The sequence below is a fragment of the Rhinoraja longicauda genome, chromosome 30 (assembly GCF_053455715.1).
Source record: "Rhinoraja longicauda isolate Sanriku21f chromosome 30, sRhiLon1.1, whole genome shotgun sequence".
Taxonomy (NCBI): Eukaryota; Metazoa; Chordata; class Chondrichthyes; order Rajiformes; family Arhynchobatidae; genus Rhinoraja; species Rhinoraja longicauda.
The window spans coordinates 13,428,949-13,452,101 of NC_135982.1; the positions used below are offsets into that span (position 1 = coordinate 13,428,949).

General features: G+C 46.0%; 1 protein-coding gene across 1 annotated transcript; it reads left to right on the top strand.

Moving 5' to 3' along the window:
• The first annotated feature begins 250 nt into the window (after positions 1 to 250).
• LOC144608012 (complement C1q subcomponent subunit A-like) lies at positions 251 to 11,696 on the top strand. The gene is made up of 3 exons (XM_078425235.1): positions 251 to 346; positions 3,641 to 3,824; positions 7,919 to 11,696. The coding sequence occupies exons 2-3, from the start codon at positions 3,668 to 3,670 to the stop codon at positions 8,506 to 8,508; spliced, it is 747 nt and encodes a 248-aa protein (XP_078281361.1). The 5' UTR covers positions 251 to 346; positions 3,641 to 3,667; the 3' UTR covers positions 8,509 to 11,696.
• Positions 11,697 to 23,153: the final 11,457 nt, after the last annotated feature.

Sequence of the window (23,153 nt, forward strand, 5' to 3'; positions counted from 1 at the left end):
AACTGAGAATAAAAGCTTGTTTGGAGGCCATGCCTGGATTGACTGATTACATTTAAATAACATTTATTGAATCAGAAAAGAAACAACTGTCCCCAAATTATGTTTTGTTCCAACTCCCACAGAAATAAAATAAACACAATAATTTAACCGCCCTCGTTGAGAGATGACTTGGCAGCCAATCTCCTTCAAAAAACCACTTGGCTTCGCTCTGATAGGGATTCTGGATCATGTTGTGCAACAAATGAGTAACCACCCCTCTCTCTCTCTCTCCCCCTCAGCAGAAGCGAACAGTTTATTGTGAATGCTTTCACCTCTTGTTTCTTTACCAAACTGACTTCTTATTGAGGTAAGTTATGATTTCCAAGAGCAGTCCATTTTTAAATGTAGGCGGTAAAATTGTAAGAAATGTGCAGACATATGAACAGAATCGACTTGCGTTCGGGTTGTTTTGCTGCATTTTACAGAGGTTTGAACTCGCGCAAAGTGTTATTAGGGCAGCATTGTAACTGCTGATCTACCTTCAGAAGTCTGTACAAACTTAAACACACTTCTGTCCTCACACTTTTGTCTCCTTCCTGAGGGAATTATATAATTCAGCATGCCATGAATCATGTTTGAAAGTGAAATGGATTTAATTTAATATATTTTTTAACACCATTAATGAAGTAGTGATCAATAATTTACAGATAAAACTATTTTTAATGCGAAGCTTTGAAAGTGCTAGCTAAAGCACTAGAATCAGCCGGAGAATCTGTCCCTTATGTACATTTTAACCCTTCATTGTAAACTGTTGGAATCAGTGTAGAGGCATGAGTAGCAATCTGATTTGGAATATCCATCGTACGATTAGATATGTAGAAAACCTCCCTTGCATAAAATTACTCCAGGACAGTAGTAATGACAGGGCAGGATTACCCTGTGTGGTGGTCAACTCCACTGAAGTTAACAGATTCAGCTGCTGATTAACACCGTTTGTTTTCTATTTCTAACTAGACTGCTGTTACGCTAATATAGGAACGTAAAAAAACCATATGCTGGATTAGGCTGTGTGTAGGAAGGAACTGCAGATGCTGGTTTGAACCGAAGATAGGCACAAAATGCTGGAGTAACTCAGCGGGACAGGCAGCATCTCTGGAGAGATGGAATGGGTGATGTTTCGGGTCGAGACCTTTCTTCAGACTGAGTAACTCCAGCATTTTGTAACTCCCGCTGAGTTACTCCAGCATTTTGTGTCTAACTGCTGGCTATTCATATCTGCTGATTTGGCTATTCTGTATCACCAGGGCTGATGTTTTACCTCAATGTCATTTTCCTGCACTGATCACTATCCCTTCCATAAAATCTATTGATCTCTCTTTTGGTTTCGAACTCAGTGACTGCACCTCCACAGCGCCCTGTCCATTTCTGTCTTGAACATACTCTTCGACTCAGCTTCAATATTCCACTTGGGTAGACAATTATTATCATGTGTCTGCACACTGCGGACGGCTCAATTGTAATCATGTATTGTCTTTCTGCTGACTGGTTAGCACGCAACAAGAGCTTTTCACTGTACCTCGGTACACGTGGCAATAAACTAAACTAAACTAAACTAAACTAATAACACCAAAGAAGCATCATCCTCTGGCTGATGACATTTCTTCCCATCTTAGTCACCCCCATATTTTGAAACTGTGATCCCCTGTTTCGATACATTGCAACCAGGAAAAAGATCACACCTGCATCCATTCTGTCATTCCCAATACCAAGTTTAACAGGTTCTCCTCCTACAGATGTTGTCTAATCCAATCTGTATTCCAGTGTTATCTAGTTTTATTTCAGATTCCAGACTTTTAAACATTCCCATACAAATTTTGTATGTATTAATGACGTCACCTTCACCATTGCTGCATCAAAGTACTGGAATTTCTGATTTAAAAGCACCGTGGGTACATTTCCTCCACTCGGGCAGTAGCAGTTCAAGAATTATTCTCGCTGCAAGCCTTTCACAGTTATTTCAGGATTTGCCACAAATATAGTTGTTGCCAGCAATGTGCATTCCAGGAATAATAAGGAACTCCTGTTCCGTTAAATGGCAAAGTGATAGGGAGTTGGCTTATTGTGAATCTTTTCCTGCTCAGGAACAAGGATACTTTGCTTCTACTCCATTTTGGAGAAACAAAAAACTGCAGGTGCTGGAATCTTGAGCCCTGACCCGAAACGTCTCCTGTCCATTTCTCTCCGCGGATATTGCCTCATCTGCTGAGATCCTCCAGAAGCTTAGATTGTGGGTTTGAGGCGAATGTGGGAAGGACAGATTCTATACATGGGGAGGTGAATATTGATGGTTTGGAATGATGGATAAATTGTGAGGTGCTCCAGTCTACACACTGCTTACACAGGACATCATGCTTGGTTACGAGCTTCCCCATGCCATCCCAAATATTATTATTATTTTTTTTAGAGATACAGCGCGGAAATAGGCCCTTCGGCCCACCGAGTCCGTGCCAACCAGCGATCCCCGCACATTAACACTATCCTACACCCACTAGGGACAATTTTTAAAAAACATTTTACCCAGCCAATTAACCTACATACCTGTACGTCTTTGGAGTGTGGGAGGAAACCGAAGATCTCGGAGAAAACCCACGCAGGTCACGGGGAGAACGTACAAACTCCGTACAGACGGCGCCCGTAGTCAGGATCGAACCTGAGTCTCCGGCGCTGCATTCGCTGTAAGGCAGCAACTCTACCGCTGCGCCACCGTGCCACCGTATTGTTGCACTGCTTTGAATAATCAGGTAGACACAAAATGCTGGAGTAACTCAGCGGGTCAGGCAGCATCTCAGGAGAGAAGGGATGGGTGACGTTTCGGGTCGAGACCCTTCTTCAGTCAATTACTGTACTTATACTTCCACAGAGTCTGCAGGATTTTGTGGAGACAGCATTGGTACTTCCCCACTCCTTGATGTAGCTGGTCTTGGTAGTCCAAGTCCTGGAAGGCCATAGAAGGGCAGGGATCACCACTGCCTGGTAGACCAAAGGTTTTGTGCCAACTTTGAGCTTTTGATCTTCAAGCAGTGTTGGCCTCAATTGAACAAAGGCCATACTGGTGCATTGAAAGTGATGGCGAATTTGATCCATGATCTTTACCTTCAACAAAGGTGTGGCTCCTGAAATATGGATAGTTCCATGTTTTGCTTGTTCTCTCTATAAATCTTGATTGCCCAAGGGCACTGTGCCATGGAGCCAGAGAGTTACGGAGCACAGAAATGGGCTGTCGACCGATCATATTGGTGGCCAAACGTTTTGCCCATATGCACTACTCGCATTTCCTCACATTAGGCCCATATCCTTCCGTATATTTCCTATTCAGTTGTATGTCTAAACATGGTGATTGTATTTTATTACAGAAGGTGCAACCATTGTTTCAGCGTAATGCTTATTCACGTGAACACACCGGTGTGAAACCCCCGGCCAGCTACCATCACATGAAGGATGCTGAACCCTAACTTCTTCGCCTTGCCATGTTTTGCCATGCTCCGCCTCCCCTGACTCTCCGTCTGAAGAAGGGTCTCGACCCGAAACGTCACCCATTCCTTCCATCCGGAGATGCTGCCTGTCTCGCTGAGTTACTCCGGTATTTTGTGTCTATCTTTAGGTGTTTTGCTTGTTTGGTGCAGACGCAATGAGAGGCGTGGGGCTGTTGCTGCTGATCCTGATGATGCCAACTGTTGCCGATGCAATTAAATGTGTGCCAGATGGCCAGGACGGTAATCCGGGGGCACCAGGTACAGCTGGCAGAGACGGCAGACCCGGAACAAGAGGGGATACTGGTAACCCAGGTAACAAGCAGTTTTAATTTTAGATTTTTCGATTTAGAGATACAGCGCAGAAACAGGCCCTTCAGCCCACTGGGTCCGCGCCGCCCAGCGATCCCCGCACATTAACACTATCCTACACCCACTATTTTTTTTACATTTGCCAACGCCAATTAACCTACAAACCTGTACGTCTTTGGAGCGCGGGAGGAAACCGAAGATCTCGGAGAAAACCCACGCAGGTCACGGGGAGAACGTGCAAACTCCGTACAGTACAGCGCCTGTAGTCAGGATCGAACCTGAGTCTCCGGCGCTGCATTCGCTGTAAGGCAGCAACTCTAACTACTGCGCCAACGTGCAAAAGACACATCTCTTATTATAGCAAGAAGGAAACCAAAAGCTATTCTCGGCCATAAAACCCCAATACAATGAACTGGTCCAAATGGCACAACAGTGTATGTTGTTACCGGTGCTCTCTGGTGGTGTTCTGTTATGCTTTCGATACAGGAGTAACATCAATAAATCCTCATATTTGGATCTGGGGCTGGCCTTCAAATAAAATAAGAGGCAAAACCTACATGGAATTATATTAAACCATGTCCATATATGTGAGTGTCTGAGCTCCTTTTCCTTATTTGTAAAGATTACCCTTCTGATTTCTGAGGGGACCTACTCCTTCCATAGCAACCCTTGTGCTTCTAATATAACCATAAAAAGGTTTTATGGATTTCCTTAATCCTATTTGCCAACATCATCTAATGGCCTTGTTTTGCTCTCCTAATTTCTCTCCTAAAATTTTTCCTGTATCTGCTGTAAATTTCAAGCGACACATTTGATAAATATCTCCTGAACCTGACATCCACTTCCTTCCTTTGCAAAACCTTTAATATCATACATTAATCAGGGCTCTTCTAATAGTCATAGGGTCATACAGATTGGAAATAGCCCGTACGGCTCAACTTGCCCACGCTGACCAACATGCCCCATGCGCACGAGTCCCACTTGCCTGCATTTGGCCCATATCGCTCTGAACCTATTAGAGTCATAGAGTCATGCAGTATGTAAACAGGCCCTTCAGCCCGACTTGCCCACATATCCCATCTACAGTAGTCCCTTCTGCCTGCGTTTGGCCAATACCCCTCTAAACCTGTCCTGTCCAAATGCTTTTTTAAATGTTGTGATGGTACCTGCCTCAACCACACCCTCTGGCAGCTCGTACCTGATACCTACTGCCCTTTGTATAAAAAAGCTGCCATTTTGGTTCCTTTCCCCCCTCACCTTAAATCTATGTCCTCTGGTTCTTGATTCCCCATCTCTGGGTGAAAGACTCTGTTCATTTATCCTATCTATTGCTCCCATGATGTTATACAATCTTACTACCTTTGCCTTTTACACTTGTGTGGACATACTGGCTCCTCACTCTCACCATCTTTTAAATGCTTCTCATCTGTCAGATGTTTTTCTCTCTGAGGGTTCCCCTTAAATATCTTGCTGACGAGGCTGCTCAAGTGGCACCCCGAGATACTTCAAGAAAGTTTGGGTTTTTCCTTTTTTTCCATAAACGATCCTGGTACTTTGTTTTGACAGAATAACATATTGTGGCGATTTCCTTCATAATTAATTGCATTGGTTGAATTAATTATGACAGTGCCTGCTCTTAGGCCAATCAATAGAGTACAGGCCTGACCCAGACAAGAGCAGGTGTTTTGAAGGGTGGTGGGGCTGTGGTAGCTCTTTAGCACCACTGCACAAATCAGATCCCACCACTCAGAGCTCAGACCTTTATTTTTGTAAATAAGTCAGTACAAATTGTAGTAATTCCAGATTTAGCCAACATTTGTCATGAGGTCATAAGGTCATAAGGGATAGGAGTAGAATTAGGCCATTCGGCCCATCAAGTCTACTCCGCCATTCAATCATGGCTGATCTATCTCTCCCTCCTAACCCTGTACTAATCAAGAATCTATCTATCTCTGCCTTAAAAAATATACACCTCATGGAGCTGGGTCTCCTGTTCATTTCCATTAAAACCTTCAGCAAGTCTGCAGTTCTAACAGGATACCGGTAGTCAGGCAAGCAAATTCCTCTCCTTCCATCCAGTGCGAGCTCATGTGCATCTTTCACATTGCCACAGTTCTGATGGAAGGTGCAGTTCCAGAGTCTTATGGCATGGAATTTGCTCACTCTGTCCATGCCGACTTTCGAGCTATATTAATTAAATTATCTTAATTCAAGCACTCTGCATAAAGCTCGCTCTGCCATAATGTTTCAACTGTTTGCGGGCAGCACAGTGGCACAGCAGGAGAGTTACTGCCTGACAGTTCCAGAGCCCTATCATCCAGCCTGACTGTGAGTGCTGTCTGTACAGAGTTTGTACATTCTCCCTGCGACCGAATGGGGTTTCTATGGTGTGTCGGTTTCTTCCCACATTCCAAAGACGTACAGGTTTGTAGGTTAATAGGCTCTTGTAAATTGTCCCTAGTGTGTAGGATAGAACTAGTGTATGGGTGATATAATATAAGAAAATAACTGCAGATGCTGGTGCAAATCGATTTATTCACAAAATGCTGGAGTAACTCAGCAGGTCAGGCAGCATCTCGGGAGAGAAGGAATGGGTGACGTTTCGGGTCGAGACCCTTCTTCAGACTGATGTCAGGAGGGGCGGGACAAAGGAAGGATATAGGTGGAGACAGGAAGATAGAGGGAGATCTGGGAAGGAGGGGGGGAAGGGAGGGACAGAGGAACTATCTAAAGTTGGAGAAGTCGATGTTCATACCACTGGGTTGCAAACTGCCCAGGCGAAATATGAGGTGCTGTTCCTCCAATTTCCGGTGGGCCTCACTATGGCACTGGAGGAGGTGATTGTGGGTGATTGTGGGTGATTGTGGGTCGGCGCGAGCTCAGTGGGCCAAAGTGAGCTACCTGATTCCACCCTGCATCTCTAAACTAAACTAAACTAAACTCAATTGTTCATCTGAATGCTTCTTAGTTTAGACAATAGACAATAGGTGCAGGAGTAGGCCATTCAGCCCTTCGAGCCAGCACCGCCATTCAATGCGATCATGGCTGATCACTCTCAATCAGTACCCCGTTCCTGCCTTCTCCCCATACCCCCTCACTCCGCTATCCTTAAGAGCTCTATCCAACTCTCTCTTGAAAGCATCCAACGAACTGGCCTCCACTGCCTTCTGAGGCAGAGAATTCCACACCTTCACCACTCTCTGACTGAAAAAGTTCTTCCTCATCTCCGTTCTAAATGGCCTACCCCTTATTCTTAAACTGTGGCCTCTTGTTCTGGACTCCCCCAACATTGGGAACATGTTTCCTGCCTCTAATGTGTCCAATCCCCTAATTATCTTATATGTTTCAATAAGATCCCCCCTCATCCTTCTAAATTCCAGTGTATACAAGCCTAATTGCTCCAGCCTTTCAACATACGACAGTCCCGCCATTCCGGGAATTAACCTAGTGAACCTACGCTGCACGCCCTCAATAGCAAGAATATCCTTCCTCAAATTTGCAGACCAAAACTGCACACAGTACTCCAGGTGCGGTCTCACCAGGGCCCGGTACAACTGTAGAAGGACCTCTTTGCTCCTATACTCAACTCCTCTTGTTACGAAGGCCAACATTCCATTGGCTTTCTTCACTGCCTGCTGTACCTGCATGCTTCCTTTCAGTGACTGATGCACTAGGACACCCAGATCTCGTTGAACATCCCCTATTCCTAACTTGATATTTTGGTTTAATTTAGTTTAGAGATACAGTGTAGAAACAGGCCCACCGGGTCCATGCCAACCAGCGATCCCCATACACTAGCTTTATCATGCACACTAGGGACAAGTTACAAGTTTTACCAAAGCCAATTAACCTACAAACCTTGAATGACTTTGGAATGTGGGAGGAAACCAGAGTTCCCTGAGAAAACCCATGCGGTCTTGGGGAGAAGATACAAAGTTCATACGGACAGCACTCATGGTTGGGATGGAACCCGGGTCTTTGGCGGCAACTCTACCGCTGTGCCATCATGTAGCCCCTTGGATTCATTTTGAAGAAAAACAATGAATGGAGACATTTCTCAAGCATTCTTGGTCAGCTCTCAATCTTCTTCTCCTCAGGCGCGGCCAGTGGCACTGTTGATGCGCCACAAAAGAGGGGACCACCAGGAGATCCAGGATCGGCAGGAAATCATGGCCGCAAAGGGCACATTGGTCAAGTGGGACTAATTGGTGAAGATGGCCCACATGGACCACAAGGACAGAAGGGAAGTTCAGGTCAGGGGGGTGGTCTGAGGGGTAGAGAGAGACCTGCCTTCTCTGCTGTTATATCCTCCATTCCACCTCCTTCTTATAGAAAACCAATAATCTTTAACAGATATATTACCAATGAGGGAAATTGCTTTGAACGTGCAAGTGGGAAATTTCTTACTTGTAAAGCAGGCTGGTATTACTTCACATTCAACATAGCTACTAGAGGGAAACTTTGTATAAACATAATGAGAAATAACATCAAGGAAGCTGGATTCTGTGACGTTGCAGCGACCAAAAGTCAAAGGCCCAACATTCAGATAAATTCAGGTGGGATAGTGCTGAGGCTCAAGAGGCAAGATCAAGTGTGGCTCGAAACGTTACCTGATTACAATAACATTTATGGATCAGCAGACGTCACCAGTATCTTTTCTGGCTTCCTTCTCTTTCCAGATCAATAAATATTTTACCACAAGGCAGGAACTTGAGAGCCCTTCAATTAGATGTTCTGATCTCATAGTTAACTGTTACCACCAAGTGATATTTAATAATCCAGTCCAAACTCAACCTCCGAATCCAGCCTTTTTCTCTTCATAATGTTAGACTAATTTGACAGGGGAAAAAAAGAAAAACAATGAAGAACTGCGTCCAATTATTTTCATCCAGCTAGAATTGAACATCACCCAAAATATCCTAAAATATTAAGGCCGGCTCTAAGTTAGAGAAGGAAAGGTTTAGGTCCCATTTCACAGATCTAAACTCCTCGCCATCACTAACACTTTAGTCAAATATTGAGGTTAAATCAATATCTCTGTTAGTCTCTCAAATGTCTCAAATATTCAGAAAGCAGGAGCATCTTCCCAAGAACTAGGGCTGATATTTATCCTCCAGTAGGAGGACCTACCTGCTTTCTCTAGATCAAATTGGCTGCTGTCAGAGTCATAGAGTCCATTCTTGGCCCAACTTGCCCACACCGACCAACAAGCCCCATCTACACTGGTCCCAGGTGCCTGCATTTGGCCCATATTCCTCTAAACCTGTCCTATCCGTGTACCTTTCTTAAGCATAGCGATAGCACCTGTCTCAACTCACTCCTCCAACAGCTCGTTCCATACATCAACCACACTTTTTGTACAATTTCCCTCCCCCCCCCCCCCGCCCCCCTCCCAACACCACCTTAAACCTATGGTTCTCGATTCCCCTATCTGAGCAAGAAACTCTGTGCATATATCTATTCCTCTCATGATTTGTACACCTCTATGTGATCACCCCTCATTCACCCGCACTCCAAGGAATAGAGTCCTAGTCTACTCAACCTTTCCCTATAGCTCAGGCCCTCGAGTCCCGGCAGCAAATCTTTTCCCCAAATTATTCATGTTCATAAGTACATAAGTGATAGGAGCAGAATTAGGCCATTCGGCCCATCAAGTCTACTCTGCCATTCAACCATGGCTGATCTAAATCTCCCCCCTAACTCCATTGTCCTGCCTTCTCCCCAGAACCCCTGACACCCATACTAATCAAAAATCTATCTATCTCTGCCTTAAAAATATCCATTGACTTGGCCTCCACAGCCTTCTGTGGCGATGAATTCCACAGATTCACCACCCTCTGACTAAAGAAATGAATGCAAGTGACAACAGTTTTAAAGCAGTGAAGCACATTTAGAGTGTCTTGGGGACAGGGAGGATAGACAAGCATTCTATTTCTCTGCCTAGCGGGACAGGCACAAGTTTGGTGTTTCTTGTCTAAAGGTTTTGGCAAAAGGTACAACCACTCCTAGATTGTTTTGAGATGAGAATTGCATATTTCTATTTCATAACTTGATTGCGAGTTTTATCCTTTCATTTTCCCAATGATTTCAATATTTTGCAGCATCTCTATTCCCCTCCCCAACACTAAAGAACTCAATTAATCAAAAGAGATACCACACTCTCACACTCCCATTCAATTATAGAAGTCCTGTCCTTCCCTATGCCCAGCTCTCATAGAGTGACACAGCACAGAAACAGTCCCTCCAGCTCATCATGTCCACTGTACTCATCCACACTAATGCCATTTACCAGCACATGGTTCACAACATTTTCTGCCTTGATAACTCAAATATTCTTCTGGATAATCATTAAATGTTAAAGAATATCTGCCTCCACCACCCACCCAGGAGTTTCAAATTCTAGCCGCCCTTTGCATGAAAGAATTCTGATTCGCTTAAAACCTCTTATACCTTGTCCTAAACGTATTCCTTTTCATTGTAGGTGTGTCTGCTAGGAGAAAACTTTACTACCATCTACCTAATTATGCCATTCATAATTTTGGATATTTGTATCAATTCCCCAATTTTACTCAGCCTCCCCATGCTCCAAAAATCAAACCCAGCCTCTCCATTCTCTCCTCATAACTGAAGCGTTTCACCCCAGGCAGCCTACTCTGCACCCTCCCCAGTGTAATGTCAATAGACAATAGGTGCAGGAGTAGGCCATTCGGCCCTTCGAGCCAGCACCGCCGCTCAATGTGATCATGGCTGATCATTCTCAATCAGTACTCCGTTCCTGCCTTCTCCCCATATCCCCCTGACTCCGCTATCCTTAAGAGCTCTATCTAGCTCTCTCTTGAATGCATTCAAAGAATTGGCCTCCACTGCCTTCTGAGGCAGAGAATTCCACAGATTCACAACTCTCTGACTGAATTTTTTTTTCCTCATCTCCGTTCTAAATGGCCTACCCCTTATTCTTAAACTGTGGCCCCTGGTTCTGGACTCCCCCAACATTGGGAACATGTTTCCTGCCTCTAACGTGTCCAACCCCTTAATAATCTTATACGTTTCGATAAGATCCCCTCTCATCCTTCTAAATTCCAGTGTATACAAGACTAGTCGCTCCAGTCTTTCAACATATGACAGTCCCGCCATGTCCTCCTTCCTCCAGAGCGAACCAGAACTGTAAACAGTAAAGATAGACAGAGAAAGCTGGAGTAACTCAGCGGGGCAGGCAGCATCTCTGAATATAAGGAAAAGGTGATGCTTCGGGTCGAGAGCCTTCTTCAGACTGTAAACAGTACTCCAGCTGTGCTTAACCAATATTTTATAAAGTTATACCAAGTCCACCCTGCTTTTAGATACCTCCGCTATTGCAGACCAGCTATTTTCATTAATTCGCTTGTTCCTTAAGAGCTTCCTCACCACTTTATCTACCAGTGCTGCCTTCACTGATCCTTTGATTGTACATCACTGATCCCTGCATTCCTGGTGCTCCCAAAGGCCCAACCATTCAGTGTGTCGATCTCACCTTTAAAGGTCCTCCCATAGTGCCTCATCTGGCTCCATTCCTGATCACAGAAGGCACTGGAGCCTCGGGAATACGTGTGGTGTTAACATTTTGCTTCTGTAATAGAAATCTGCGAGGAGGTCAATGAAACATCTCAAAACATAATTAGAGTATCAGATGTAGTTCAATGCACTGGACAAGCAAATGACATTCTAATTTCTGTAGGCATGGGCGGCAAGGCTTCTAAAGGGAGTTCACCATTCAAGCTGCTCCACGAAATGAAAATACCAATGTATATTGTTTCTTCAAGTAGATATATTTTGTGATATATGTGTATAAGTTTCTGCAATCAAACCATCCGTTATATGCATGATAATATCAAGTGTATCTCCAAATAAAAAAATAATAATACTTGTGTTAATTTGTTGGAAATGTTTTTGAAGCCATTTGGAGCGTGGTGGTACAAAGTTCCAGATTCAGATGAAGCTGACAGCAACAGTGTTGGGGTTGAGGAGACCTGGTGTCTTTAGTTTAGTTTAGTTTAGTTTAGTTTAGTTTAGAGCTGTATCTCTAGAGCTACATGGATAGGACAGGTTTGGAGCGATATGGACCAAACGTGGACAGGTGGGACATGTTGGCCGGTGTGGGAAAGTTGGGCTACAGGGCCTGTTTCCACGCTGTATCACTCTATGACTCTAGAGATACAGCATGGAAACAGGCTCTCTGGCCTGCCAAGTCCGTGCCGACCAGCGATCAACTAGTACACAAGCACCACCCTACACACTAGGTACAATTTACAGTTTTTTTTACCAAAGCCAATTGACCTACAATTCTGTAGGAATGTGGGAAGGGAAACGAAGCACCGGAGAAAACCCACACAGTCACAGGGCGAACGCACAATTTCCATACAGTACCTGTAGACAGAATTGAACCCGGGTCTCTGGCGCTGTAAGGCGGCAACTCTACCGCTGTGCCACTGTGTCTTAGTGTATGAATTACTAATAGTTAATCTGCTGGCATCACAAGCAATCAGGAAGGCAAACATTGTGTTGGTCTTCATTACAAGAGGACTTGAGTTCAAGAATAGAGATGTCTTGCTACCATTTTATTTTGAAGAGACAAACTGGGTCTGAGCACAACTATTCACACACTTCGTGCACCTTCAGGTGGAAAGCAATGATTTATGGAGGTCTCATCAGACAAATCAAAACTGAATTATGAATTCCGTTGTCTTTGTCTGCATTCTTACGCACAGGTTGACTTTTGTTCCAAAAGTTAAAAAATCTTTTAAATACTGTGATTGCAACTATCTCTATTACTTCCTCGTTCAAATATCCCCCATCTCCTCTGTGTGAAAAAGGTGCCCCTCAGATTCCAACTAAATGTTTCCCCTCGCACCTTAAACCTACACCCTCTTGATTCCCCAACTCTGGGTAAAAGACTTTGTGAATTCACCCTATCAATTCCCCTCATGATTATATATATAATATCACTCCTCCACCTCCTGTGCTCCAACCAATAAAGTCTTCGCCTGCCCAACCTCTTCCTATAGTTCAGGGCCTCGATTCTTGGCAAAATCCTCGTAAATCTTCTCTACACTCATTCCAGCTTAATGGCATCTTTCCTGTGGCAGGCTGACTGACACCGCACACTATTCTCACTATACTCACTAGCATCTTGTACAACTGTAACATAACATCCCAGATTCTATACTCGGTTCCCTGACTGATGAAGGCTAATTTCGCCAATTGCCTTCTTCCCTACCTATGACACCACCTTCAGGGAACGATATATTTAGACTCCTGGATCACTCTGCTCTACATCACTCCCCAGTGCCCCACCATTCACTGTGAAGGTCTTGCCCTAGTTTGAATTCCCAAAATACAACACCTCACACTTACCTGAATTAACTCAATTAGCCATTCCTCATGCCACTTGCCCAGCTGATTCTGATATAATTTTGAAAATCATCTTCACTGCCTACGATACCAGCTTGTTCTTCAACAACTGCCATGTGTCTGATTTGGACTTATCAAATAGCAGCTGCTCCAATTTACTCCCCCTAGCTCCTGGCTACCAATGTTGTAATCTGCCCTACCTCTAGTTAGTGCTTTTGCTCGGTTCAATAATTCTAAGCTCGATCCAAATGGCCTTGTTTAACGATCCTCTCTAATACTGCTGTAATGTTCTCTCTCATCAATAGTGCAACCCTCCTCCCCCCCCACACACAACTCTTCCAAGTTAGAAGCATCTGTACCCCAGAAAACTGAGCTGCTAGGCCTGTCCATCTCTCAACTCTGTTTCATGATAGATATATCAGTTCAATGTGCCAATCCATGTTATGAGTTCATCTGCTTTACCTGTCAGACTACTTGCATCAGTTTAGTTTATCAGACCTACCTTGCTCCCTGTCCGAGTTGTCAGCCACAATAAGTCATTTTTAAATTTCAATGCACTCTCTGGCCAAGAATCCTGGTATGATTGCGATGGGCGGTGTCATTGATGTCCAAGTGCTCAGACCGTCTCATGGAAGGAAGTCTTTGCAAGGCACTTGAGTGGTGTAATAGCTGCTTCACACTGATCATTGCGTGTCCCACTGTGGGTCAAATCCTGCAGCATGAAGGTGTAGAAAGGAACCGCAGATGCTGGTACATACCAAAGTTAGGCACAAAGTGCTAGAGTAACTCAGTGGGTCAGGCAACATCTCAGGAGAAAAAGCATGGGTGGCTTTTCTGGTCGGGACCCTTCTTCAGACTGACCTGGCTGAAGAAGGGTCCCGACCTGAAACATCACCCATCCTGTTTATCCCGAGATGCTGCTTGACCCATTGAGTTGCTCCAGCACTTTGTGTTTAACTTTTGCAGCAGGAAGGCATCAGTGTTGAAAGCAGCATAGAAACATAGAAACATAGAAAATAGGTCCAGGAGTAGGCCATTCGGCCCTTCGAGCCTGCACCGCCATTCAATATGATCATGGCTGATCATTCAGCTCAGTAGCCTGTACCTGCCTTCTCTCCATACCCCCTGATCCCTTTAGCAAAAAGGGCCACATCTAACTCCCTCTTAAATATAGCCAATGAACTGGCCTCAACTATCTTCTGTGGCAGAGAATTCCACAGACTCACCACTCTCTGTGTGAAGAAATGTTTTCTCATCTCGGTCCTAAAAGACTTCCCCCTTATCATATCATATCATATCATATATATACAGCCGGAAACAGGCCTTTTCGGCCCACCAAGTCCGTGCCGCCCAGCGATCCCCGTACATTAACACTATCCTACACCCACTAGGGACAATTTTTACATTTTACCCAGCCAATTAACCTACATACCTGTACGTCTTTGGAGTGTGGGAGGAAACCGAAGATCTCGGAGAAAACCCACGCAGGTCACGGGGAGAACGTACAAACTCCTTACAGTGCAGCACCCGTAGTCAGGATCGAACCTGAGTCTCCGGCGCTGCATTCGCTGTAAGGACTCCCCCAACATCGGGAACAATCTTCCCGCATCTAGCCTCTCCAACCCCTTAAGAATTTTATATGTTTCTATAAGATCCCCCCTCAGTCTTCTAAATTCCAGCGAGTACAAGCCCAGTCTATCCAGCAGGGAAGATTGCACTGTCCACTCGTTGTGCAAACCTTTATGTTCTGGGTGCATTGTTCCTTCGGCATGCAGAGTTATGTTTGTTTTAGTTTAGTTTAGTTTAGCTTAGTTTAGTGGTACAGCATGGAAACAGGCCCTTTGTCTGCACTGACCAGCAATCCCCGCACATTAACACTATCCTACAGACACAATTTACACATATACCAAACCTACAAACCTGTAGGTCTTTGAAGTGTGGGAGGAAAACCGAAGATCTCAGAGAAAAACCATGCAGGTCACGGAGAGAACATACAAACTCCGTACAGACAACGCCTGTAGTCGGGATCGGACCCGGGTCTCTGGCGCTGCAAGCGCTGTAAGGCAGCAACTCTACCGCTGCCGTGCAACCCTGTTCCCAAAGACTCTTGGGCGAGGCCCCCAATGGACAGATTCCGTCTGCACCTCTGCTCTTGGCCTTCTATGGCAAAGAGGCTTTGACTTCAGGCTCCCTCCTCCTCCGTCCACTGCTGATGCGAAGGCTGTGCAGGGACCATCACAAAGCACCGTACAGCAGCCTTCTCTTCACCAGGTGAGAAAAATATTAGCGCTCAACTGAAACAATAACTAAACAGCAAGTAATGCCCCCACCCTAGTGGTTCTACCAGTATCCCCTTGTGTCTCTCTCGTTAGCACATCTTCCCCGACCAACAATGGGCCATTATAGACTCCACCCTTCCTGAGATCATCTGTTACCGGCCCTGATTTGTTCTGGCCTTTTGTCGCCTCCAATATATCCCCCTCTTCCCCAAACCTCTATCTTTCAGTCTGAAGAACAGTTCCGACCCGAAACGTCAACCTTGTCTCCAGAGATGCTGCCTGACCTGCTGAATTACTCCAGCATTTTGTGTCTATTTTGAGTATAAACCAGCATCTGTGGTTCCTTCCTACACAGCAAGTCATGAAGGGATTCTTTTGGTGGAACATCCCAAGTCTCTTGGTTGATGTTCAGGGCTGATTTCCCAGGTGCCAATTGTCAGTGCATAGCCCAATGACGCATCATCATCATGACCTCTGTGTGTTTTTGGGCACGCACAATTGAATCTTACAACCTACGTCATCATATGCCATCTGCAAATTGCAAACGAAACTACAAATTGAGACCTGAGGTACACACAAAAACGCAACTACTGGACAATTAGGTTTCTGCTCCAAGAAGCTTCCAATTTGTAGGCCAAGAAGGAACATGCGTGATGTCCATGTTCACAGCTAACAAGTTATTTCCTAGAACACTCTGCTTCTCTGTGTGTCTGAGTGTGTATTTCACTTTGTATTAAGGATGCGATGTAGAATTCTCTTTCAGGGTAATTGTAGGTCTGAAGTATGAAGACTAAGTGAACCCATCTTCATGCCCTGCTGATGTCTGTCTCATCTCATTCTGTTCAACCAGCTCCCAGGGGCATTTCATGGGCAGTCACATTAAATTGTAATGGCAACAGAATATTTCCATGCCTGTTCCTTTTTACTGTAAGGTAATTCCAGGAGCACCTTGCCAAGAAAGATAAATTATTCAAACTGGAACTACCAGAGCTCCTGAATTCCTTGCACATTTTAAAGACTGCAGAGAATTTGTTTTAAAAATTGTAAAGTTGTGGCTGCCTTACTTCACATTTACTTGTGTCAAGCAGAATATTTCTGTACGGAACTGTTGGTGATTGTGAGGGAGAGAGGGCCAGGAGAGAGCTCAACCATTGCTGCAAGTCATTGAAGGACACCGATACTCATACTCTGGGGCTCTGACATTTACTCAGGTGGGAATTCCAAACTGGATGGAGTTTTGTCTCCACTATATGTGGCCTGAATTTTTAAATAAGGTCCTCACGTGGAAGACAACATAAGACATTCTCAGCAGACCACAGAACGAGGAACAACCGAACAGAAGCCATATGCCAGGCACAAAACTCATACTGCTGGAGTTGCCCTAAGTTGCCCCTCAGGTTCCTATTTAAATAGTTCCTCTCTCACCTCATCTAGTTCCCTTGATTCCCCTACCCTGGGTAAAAGACTCTGCATTCACCGTGCCTATACCAAATAGGGTGCTGGTGGGTAGTGTGCAGTCTGTAGGGTTAGGAATGAGGGTGTGAGAGAGCAGAGGACAGAGGTGATAGAGGTCCATGAGGAGCTGAGCAGAAGGCTTTGCATGTTGCAGTGGGTGAAGCAGGGTGAGCATGAGATCTTGAGAAAATGAATCCAGTCAGAAGAAAGAACAAGGAGATGGCATGGGTGGGGGCGGGTTGGACGAGAATATTTGCCCTCCTGGTTGACGAGGATATGCTCGTCCATATGACACCCCCAGCCTCCCAGCGGTGGCCAACCTTGGGGCTGTGCAGCCATATTGTGACATCTAATTCGTGATTCTGAGGTGGACTCAAAGTGGTTGCCTGCTTCCTGTTCTAATTCAGTCCAAAGCAGCACCAACAGAGTTGGGACACTTGGGTGCAGCTGGGATTCCAGTAATGCTTGGAATCTTAGTTGCACCCAGACCCCATTGGTGAAAGAGAGTCATTGAGTCGCACAGCACGGAAACAGGCCCTTCTGCCCAACTCGTCCATGCTGACCACCGAGAACCAATTATCCATCTCAATACAATCTAGGTACTGGTGTTACAGTTTCAGGCTCCAAGCCAAGGCCAGAGTTTCCACCAAAGGAGCATGGGATGGGTATCCACATTCACAGATAGAAGAAGAAGACTCACATGGAGGTCCATCACAAGCCACAGGTTGGGAAATGGTCAGGACCTACTCGAATGAAAGCCCAAAACAGTTGGGACTTGGAAATATCAGAACTGGAACAGTCTGGATCTGGAATAGTCAGGGACATGGATAGTCAGGACCTGGATCATTCAGGACCTGAAGCAGTCCAGACTGTTGGGGACTGGAGAGAATTGGATCTGGAACTGGCAGGGTCAGGGAGTGGAACAGTTGTGGTCCGAAGAGGCGGATCTAGAAGAGATGGATCTAAAACAGTCAGGGACATGGATAGGCAGGATCTGGGGCAATTGGGACCTGAATTAGCCAGGGACAGGAACAACTGGGAACTGGTGGAGTTGGATCTACAACAGCTGGGGACAGGGACAGTCAGGGAGTGGAATGGTTGTTGTTCAGTGGAACAGTTGGCCACTGGTATAATCGAGGAAGCTGGGGCTCTTTGTCCTCCACTCTGGTGCTGCCTTAAACAATCACACCCAAGCCCTGGGTTGCCATGCTTGATAGTCGACCACCAGATCAATTGCAGGCAGACCAGTAGTCCGCAGCTCCAGTGACCCGTGCAGTCCTTCCCCAAGTGCTGTATGCGTGGAGTTTGCACGTTCTCACTGTGACACCATGCGTCTCCCTTAGACGCTCCCATTTTCTCCATCGTTGCAAAGCTTAATTGGTCTTGTGATTTTCTCTGAGTATGCATGAGTAGGAAGAATCTGAGTGAAGTCGATGGGAATGTGAGAGAGTGGTTGATATCTGGAAAGTACTGCCGGAAGAGGTGGTAGAATCCAGTACAATCGCTGGTTGAAGAGGAATTTGTGCGGGCATTTAAACAGGCAAGGCAGAGAAGGATATAGTCCTAATGTGCAGTTAAATGAGATTAATGTTGATGGGCATGAAGTTCACCATGGACATGGAGTGGAGATGACTGGCTCCATGGTTCTAACACAGAGTACAGATAAATAAATGGGAATATAGAACCTCAGGATCATCTGTTTGGCTAACGATGGGTCCTTGCACAGCACCTCTGATCAGCCCAAATCTTTCCAACTATCGGTATCTTAAGTTCATCAGCTGACAAGAGCACAAGTTGGAAGACCAACAGGGAGAAGAACAGAACAGGTCGCGCAACATCTGTGAAGGAGAAAGATGTTAGTCGGCATTTTGGACCGAGACCCTGCATTAGGACTGAGAGGGAAGAGGGTAGATTGCCAGTATTGAACAGCATGGGGGGAGAGGGGTAGAGGCTGGTCAATGGTGGGTTGAACCAGATCCAGGGGGATGATAAACAGATAGAACCAAGAGTGGCAGATGGAACCAAATGTGGGAGATGGGGGTGGTGTCTTCCTACAAATTGGGAGAGGCAGGAAAATGTGGCAGAGCCATTGGGAGTGCGCGCATTCCCACTGCGATTTAAATTCCAGATGGGAGCATGTGCAGGGAGATGGAGGCAGCTTTGTAAATAGAATGGATCAGCATCGTAAAGCAAAGTTCAGTTTAAGTTCATCACCAAGTTCATGTTTATTTTTCGGCCTGGCTTGGAGGAATGGAATTCAGTGGCCGGCAAACAAGGAATCAATGGCAAGAGGGATGGGGAGCAGTGTATTACTGCACTACGGGTGCTGCACTGTAAGGAGTTTGTACGTTCTCCCCCGTGACCTGCGTGGGTTTTCTCCGAGATCTTCGGTTTCCTCCCACACTCCAAAGACGTACAGGTATGTAGGTTAATTGGCTGGGTAAATGTAAAAATTGTCCCTAGTGGGTGTAGGATAGTGTTAATGTACGGGGATCGCTGGGCGGCACGGACTTGGAGGGCCGAAAAGGCCTGTTTCCGGCTGTATATATATGATATGATATGATATGATATGATATGATAGACCTATGAGTGGTGTGAGGGGAAAGGGATAGAGAAGTGAAGATGTTTACAAGGGCAGTTAGTGAGCTTAAGACCAGGACAGGTGAAAGCACAACTGCTAATGATGGAGTAAAAAGGGCTTAAGTAAGTAAGTAACAGTGGCGCAGTGGTAGAGTTGCTGGCTTACAGGGCCAGAGACCCGGGTTCGATCCTGACTACGTGTGCAGTCATTCTACGCATTTTGTACATTCTCCCTGTGACCGCATGGGTTTTTGCGGGGGCTCTGATTTCCTCCCACATTCCAAAGAAGTAGAGGTTTGTAGGTTAATTGGCTTTGGTAAAATTGTAAATTGTCTCCAGTATGTAGGACAGTGCTGTTTTTACGGGGCGATTACTAGTCGGTGCGGACTCAGAGCGTGAAAGGCCTATTTCCACACTATCACTAAAGTCAAATACTTTTTTAAAAACTCATGCTCTAGAAGTGGAGAGGTGAAGGGGGTAAGTATCTCAGCAGGATGTAGTGATGGCTGACCTACAGTTTCAACATAAGGATGTGGACTTTCATCGGCCGAGAGACAATATCGGTAGGTGAGCAAAGTGTTTTAGGTGTAGATTAAGACAGAGTGCTATTTATAATGCATCACAGCCTCACTCAAAATGTGGTTATTTATGCATTAGATGGATTTTTTTTTTATCACTTTGGGGAAATGAACAGAAACCGATTGGAAATGTTCCTGATGTTGCAATAAATCAGTTCATCGCAGGTGAGATCAAGAAATCCACAAAGATACTGGATAAAGTAAGAATCTGAGCCTTAGTAACATCCCACTCTGATGCTCAGAGTCATTCAGCACACAAACAGACCCTTCGAGCATCTTGCCAAACCGACCAAGATGCCCCATGTACACGAATCCCACCAGCTCACGTTTGGCTCATATATCCCTCTAAATCTTTCCTATCCATGTACCTGTCCAAATGTCTTTTAAATGTTATTATAGCAACTGTCTCAACTACTGTGTTTCCTCTGGCAGCTCGTTCTATAAACCCATCACATTCTGTGTGAAAATCTTGTCCCTCAGGTTCCTATTAAGTCTTTCCCCTCTCACCTTAAACCTATGTCCTCTGGTTCTTGATTCCCTGACTCTGGGTGAAAGACTCTGTGCATTCACTCTGTCTACTTCCCTCATGATCTGACACACCTCTATAAGATTATCCCTCATCCTCCTAGGAATAAAGTCCCAGCCTGCCCAACTTCTTACTTTAGTCCAGGGCCTCAAATCCTGGCACCATCCTCGTAAATCTTCTGTGCACTATTTCCAGCTTCACAATATCCTTCCGATAGGACCAAAACTGAACACAATACTCCAAATGCGGCCTCACCAACGTCTCGTACATCTTATGCCCCAGAACTATCCACGATGAACAAGGCTCTCCCGGTGTGCATAGCAATGTTGTCATCATCCCAATAAAATGAAAAATAATGCATCTACAGTTGTGGCAATCAGGCTATTTAGCAAGAATCTAATACAGTGTCTCGACCCAAAAGATCAATCCACACCATTTTCATCCCCAGATGCAGTGTGACCCGCTGAGTTCTTCCATCTGAAGAAGGGTCTAGCTGAAATGTCAGTCTGAAGAAGGGTCTCGACCTGAAACGTCACCCATTCCTTCTCTCCAGAGATGCTGCCTGACCCGCTGAGTTACTCCAGCATTTTGTGTCTATCTTAAGTTCATCCATCATTCAGTTTGCTTTTCCATAAATCTAGTCCCAACCATGAGTGAACTGACGGAAAGGATTGTTGATGATGCGAATCACATCTCTCGGTTAATAGGAAAAAATACTCTCCACCTCCCTCTGCCCCACTTTTCTCAGTCTGTGACTGCTGTACGTCAAAATTCCCAGAAATGGGGAACAACCCCAAAAGATTGTTGGTAATGCAACACTGCTGGATCCACCTATCACTCGATCCTGCCCCACACTTTACCCTCACCTGCCACCTGCTGTCTCCCCTCTACTCCATAAGTCTGAAGCAATGTTCCCAACCCAAAACATCGTCTGTCCATTTTCTTCCAAAGCTGCTGTGTAACCTGCTGAGTTCCTCTGGCAGTTTGACTCTAACTCTTTTCCTCTTTCTCTCTCTCCCCCTCTCTCTCCTCAGGTAGCCCCTGACCTGCTGAACATTCCCAGCATTTTCAGTTTGTATTTTCAGAGAGAGAGATGGCGATGCTTGCCATCGGGCACCATGGGGCCTTGGCACAAGGATCGGTGGGCCACATGGCAGGCCGGGCTTGCCCCCCCCGCCCTTGCCCACCTGGAAACCCGCCTGCTGAGAGTGGCCTGATGAGGGGAAACAGCTGAACCCGGCCCCTGCTCGCCCCCGAGGACCGGAGAGCGGGACAGGAGGGTGGAAGGAGCCGACGACCACAGACGCAAGAACAAAGGGCCGGTAAGAAGAACCGTGGTCCTACCTCCTGAGTCTCTTCAAGGTTGGCTGCAAGAGGCACCCCCGGGTACAAAGGCTGAATGTTGGCCGGGCGAGGTGAGGGATGACGAATCTCCAGACGATCCGGATGGAGGCAGCAGCTGCGATGGGCCTTTATGGCCGGCTTCAGCTTGCACATTGAAAATGCACCAAACCTGGTAACTCATATATGGTCTCAGAGGGCAATTTCTGTATACTTTGTACTCAATCTGGGATTGTGCTAAGGTATAGTAATAATTTACTGAACCGTAAGCAGCAGCAGCAAGCAGCAGCAGTAGCACCAAGCTGTGTTGCTTGGGAAGTAGTGTGTGGGGATTGTGTGGGGATTGTGTGGGGATTGTGTGGGGATTGTAAGGAGTAAGACCTGTGTGATCTCCCGGACTAGTTTCGATCGCCTAGCTTGGGGTCGGAGAGGAATTTCCCGGATTTTTTCCCAAATTGGCCTGGGTTTTTTATCCGGTTTTTCGCCTCTCCCAGGAGATCACTCAGTTCTTTTGGGTGGGCAGTTGGAGCGGTTGGAGTAGCGGCCGGGCGGTAGGTTTAGTAACTGAGCGCGGGGCTTTGTTTGGAGAGTATGACTGCCAGGGCAGTTTTTTGTTCTGGGTGTCAGATGTGGGGAATCTGGGAGTCTGATAGTCTTCCAGACATCCACATCTGCGCCAGGTGTGACGAGATGGGGCTCCTAAGGGACCGTATTAGGAACCTGGAGCGGCAGATTGATGACCTCCGTCTGATCAGGGAGAGTGAGGAGGTTATAGATAGGAGTTACAGGGAGGTGGTCACTCCTAGACCACGGGAGGTAGACAAGTGGGTCACTGTTAGGGGGGGCAAGGAACAGAGGCAGGGACTAGGGAGTACCCCGGTGGCTGTACCCCTTGGAAATAAGTACTCCTGTTTAAGTACTGTTGGGGGGGACAGCCTACCTGGGGGCAGCGACGGTGCCCGGGCCTCTGGCAAGGAGTCCGGCCCTGTTGCTCAGAAGGGTAGGGAAAGGAAGAGGAGAGCAGTAGTAATAGGGGACTCTATAGTGAGGGGGTCAGATAGGCGTTTCTGTGGACGCAGTCGGGAGACCCGGATGGTGGTTTGCCTCCCTGGTGCCGGTGTCCGGGATGTGTCTGAGCGTGTCCAGGATATCCTGAAAGGGGAGGGAGAGGAGCCAGAGGTCGTGG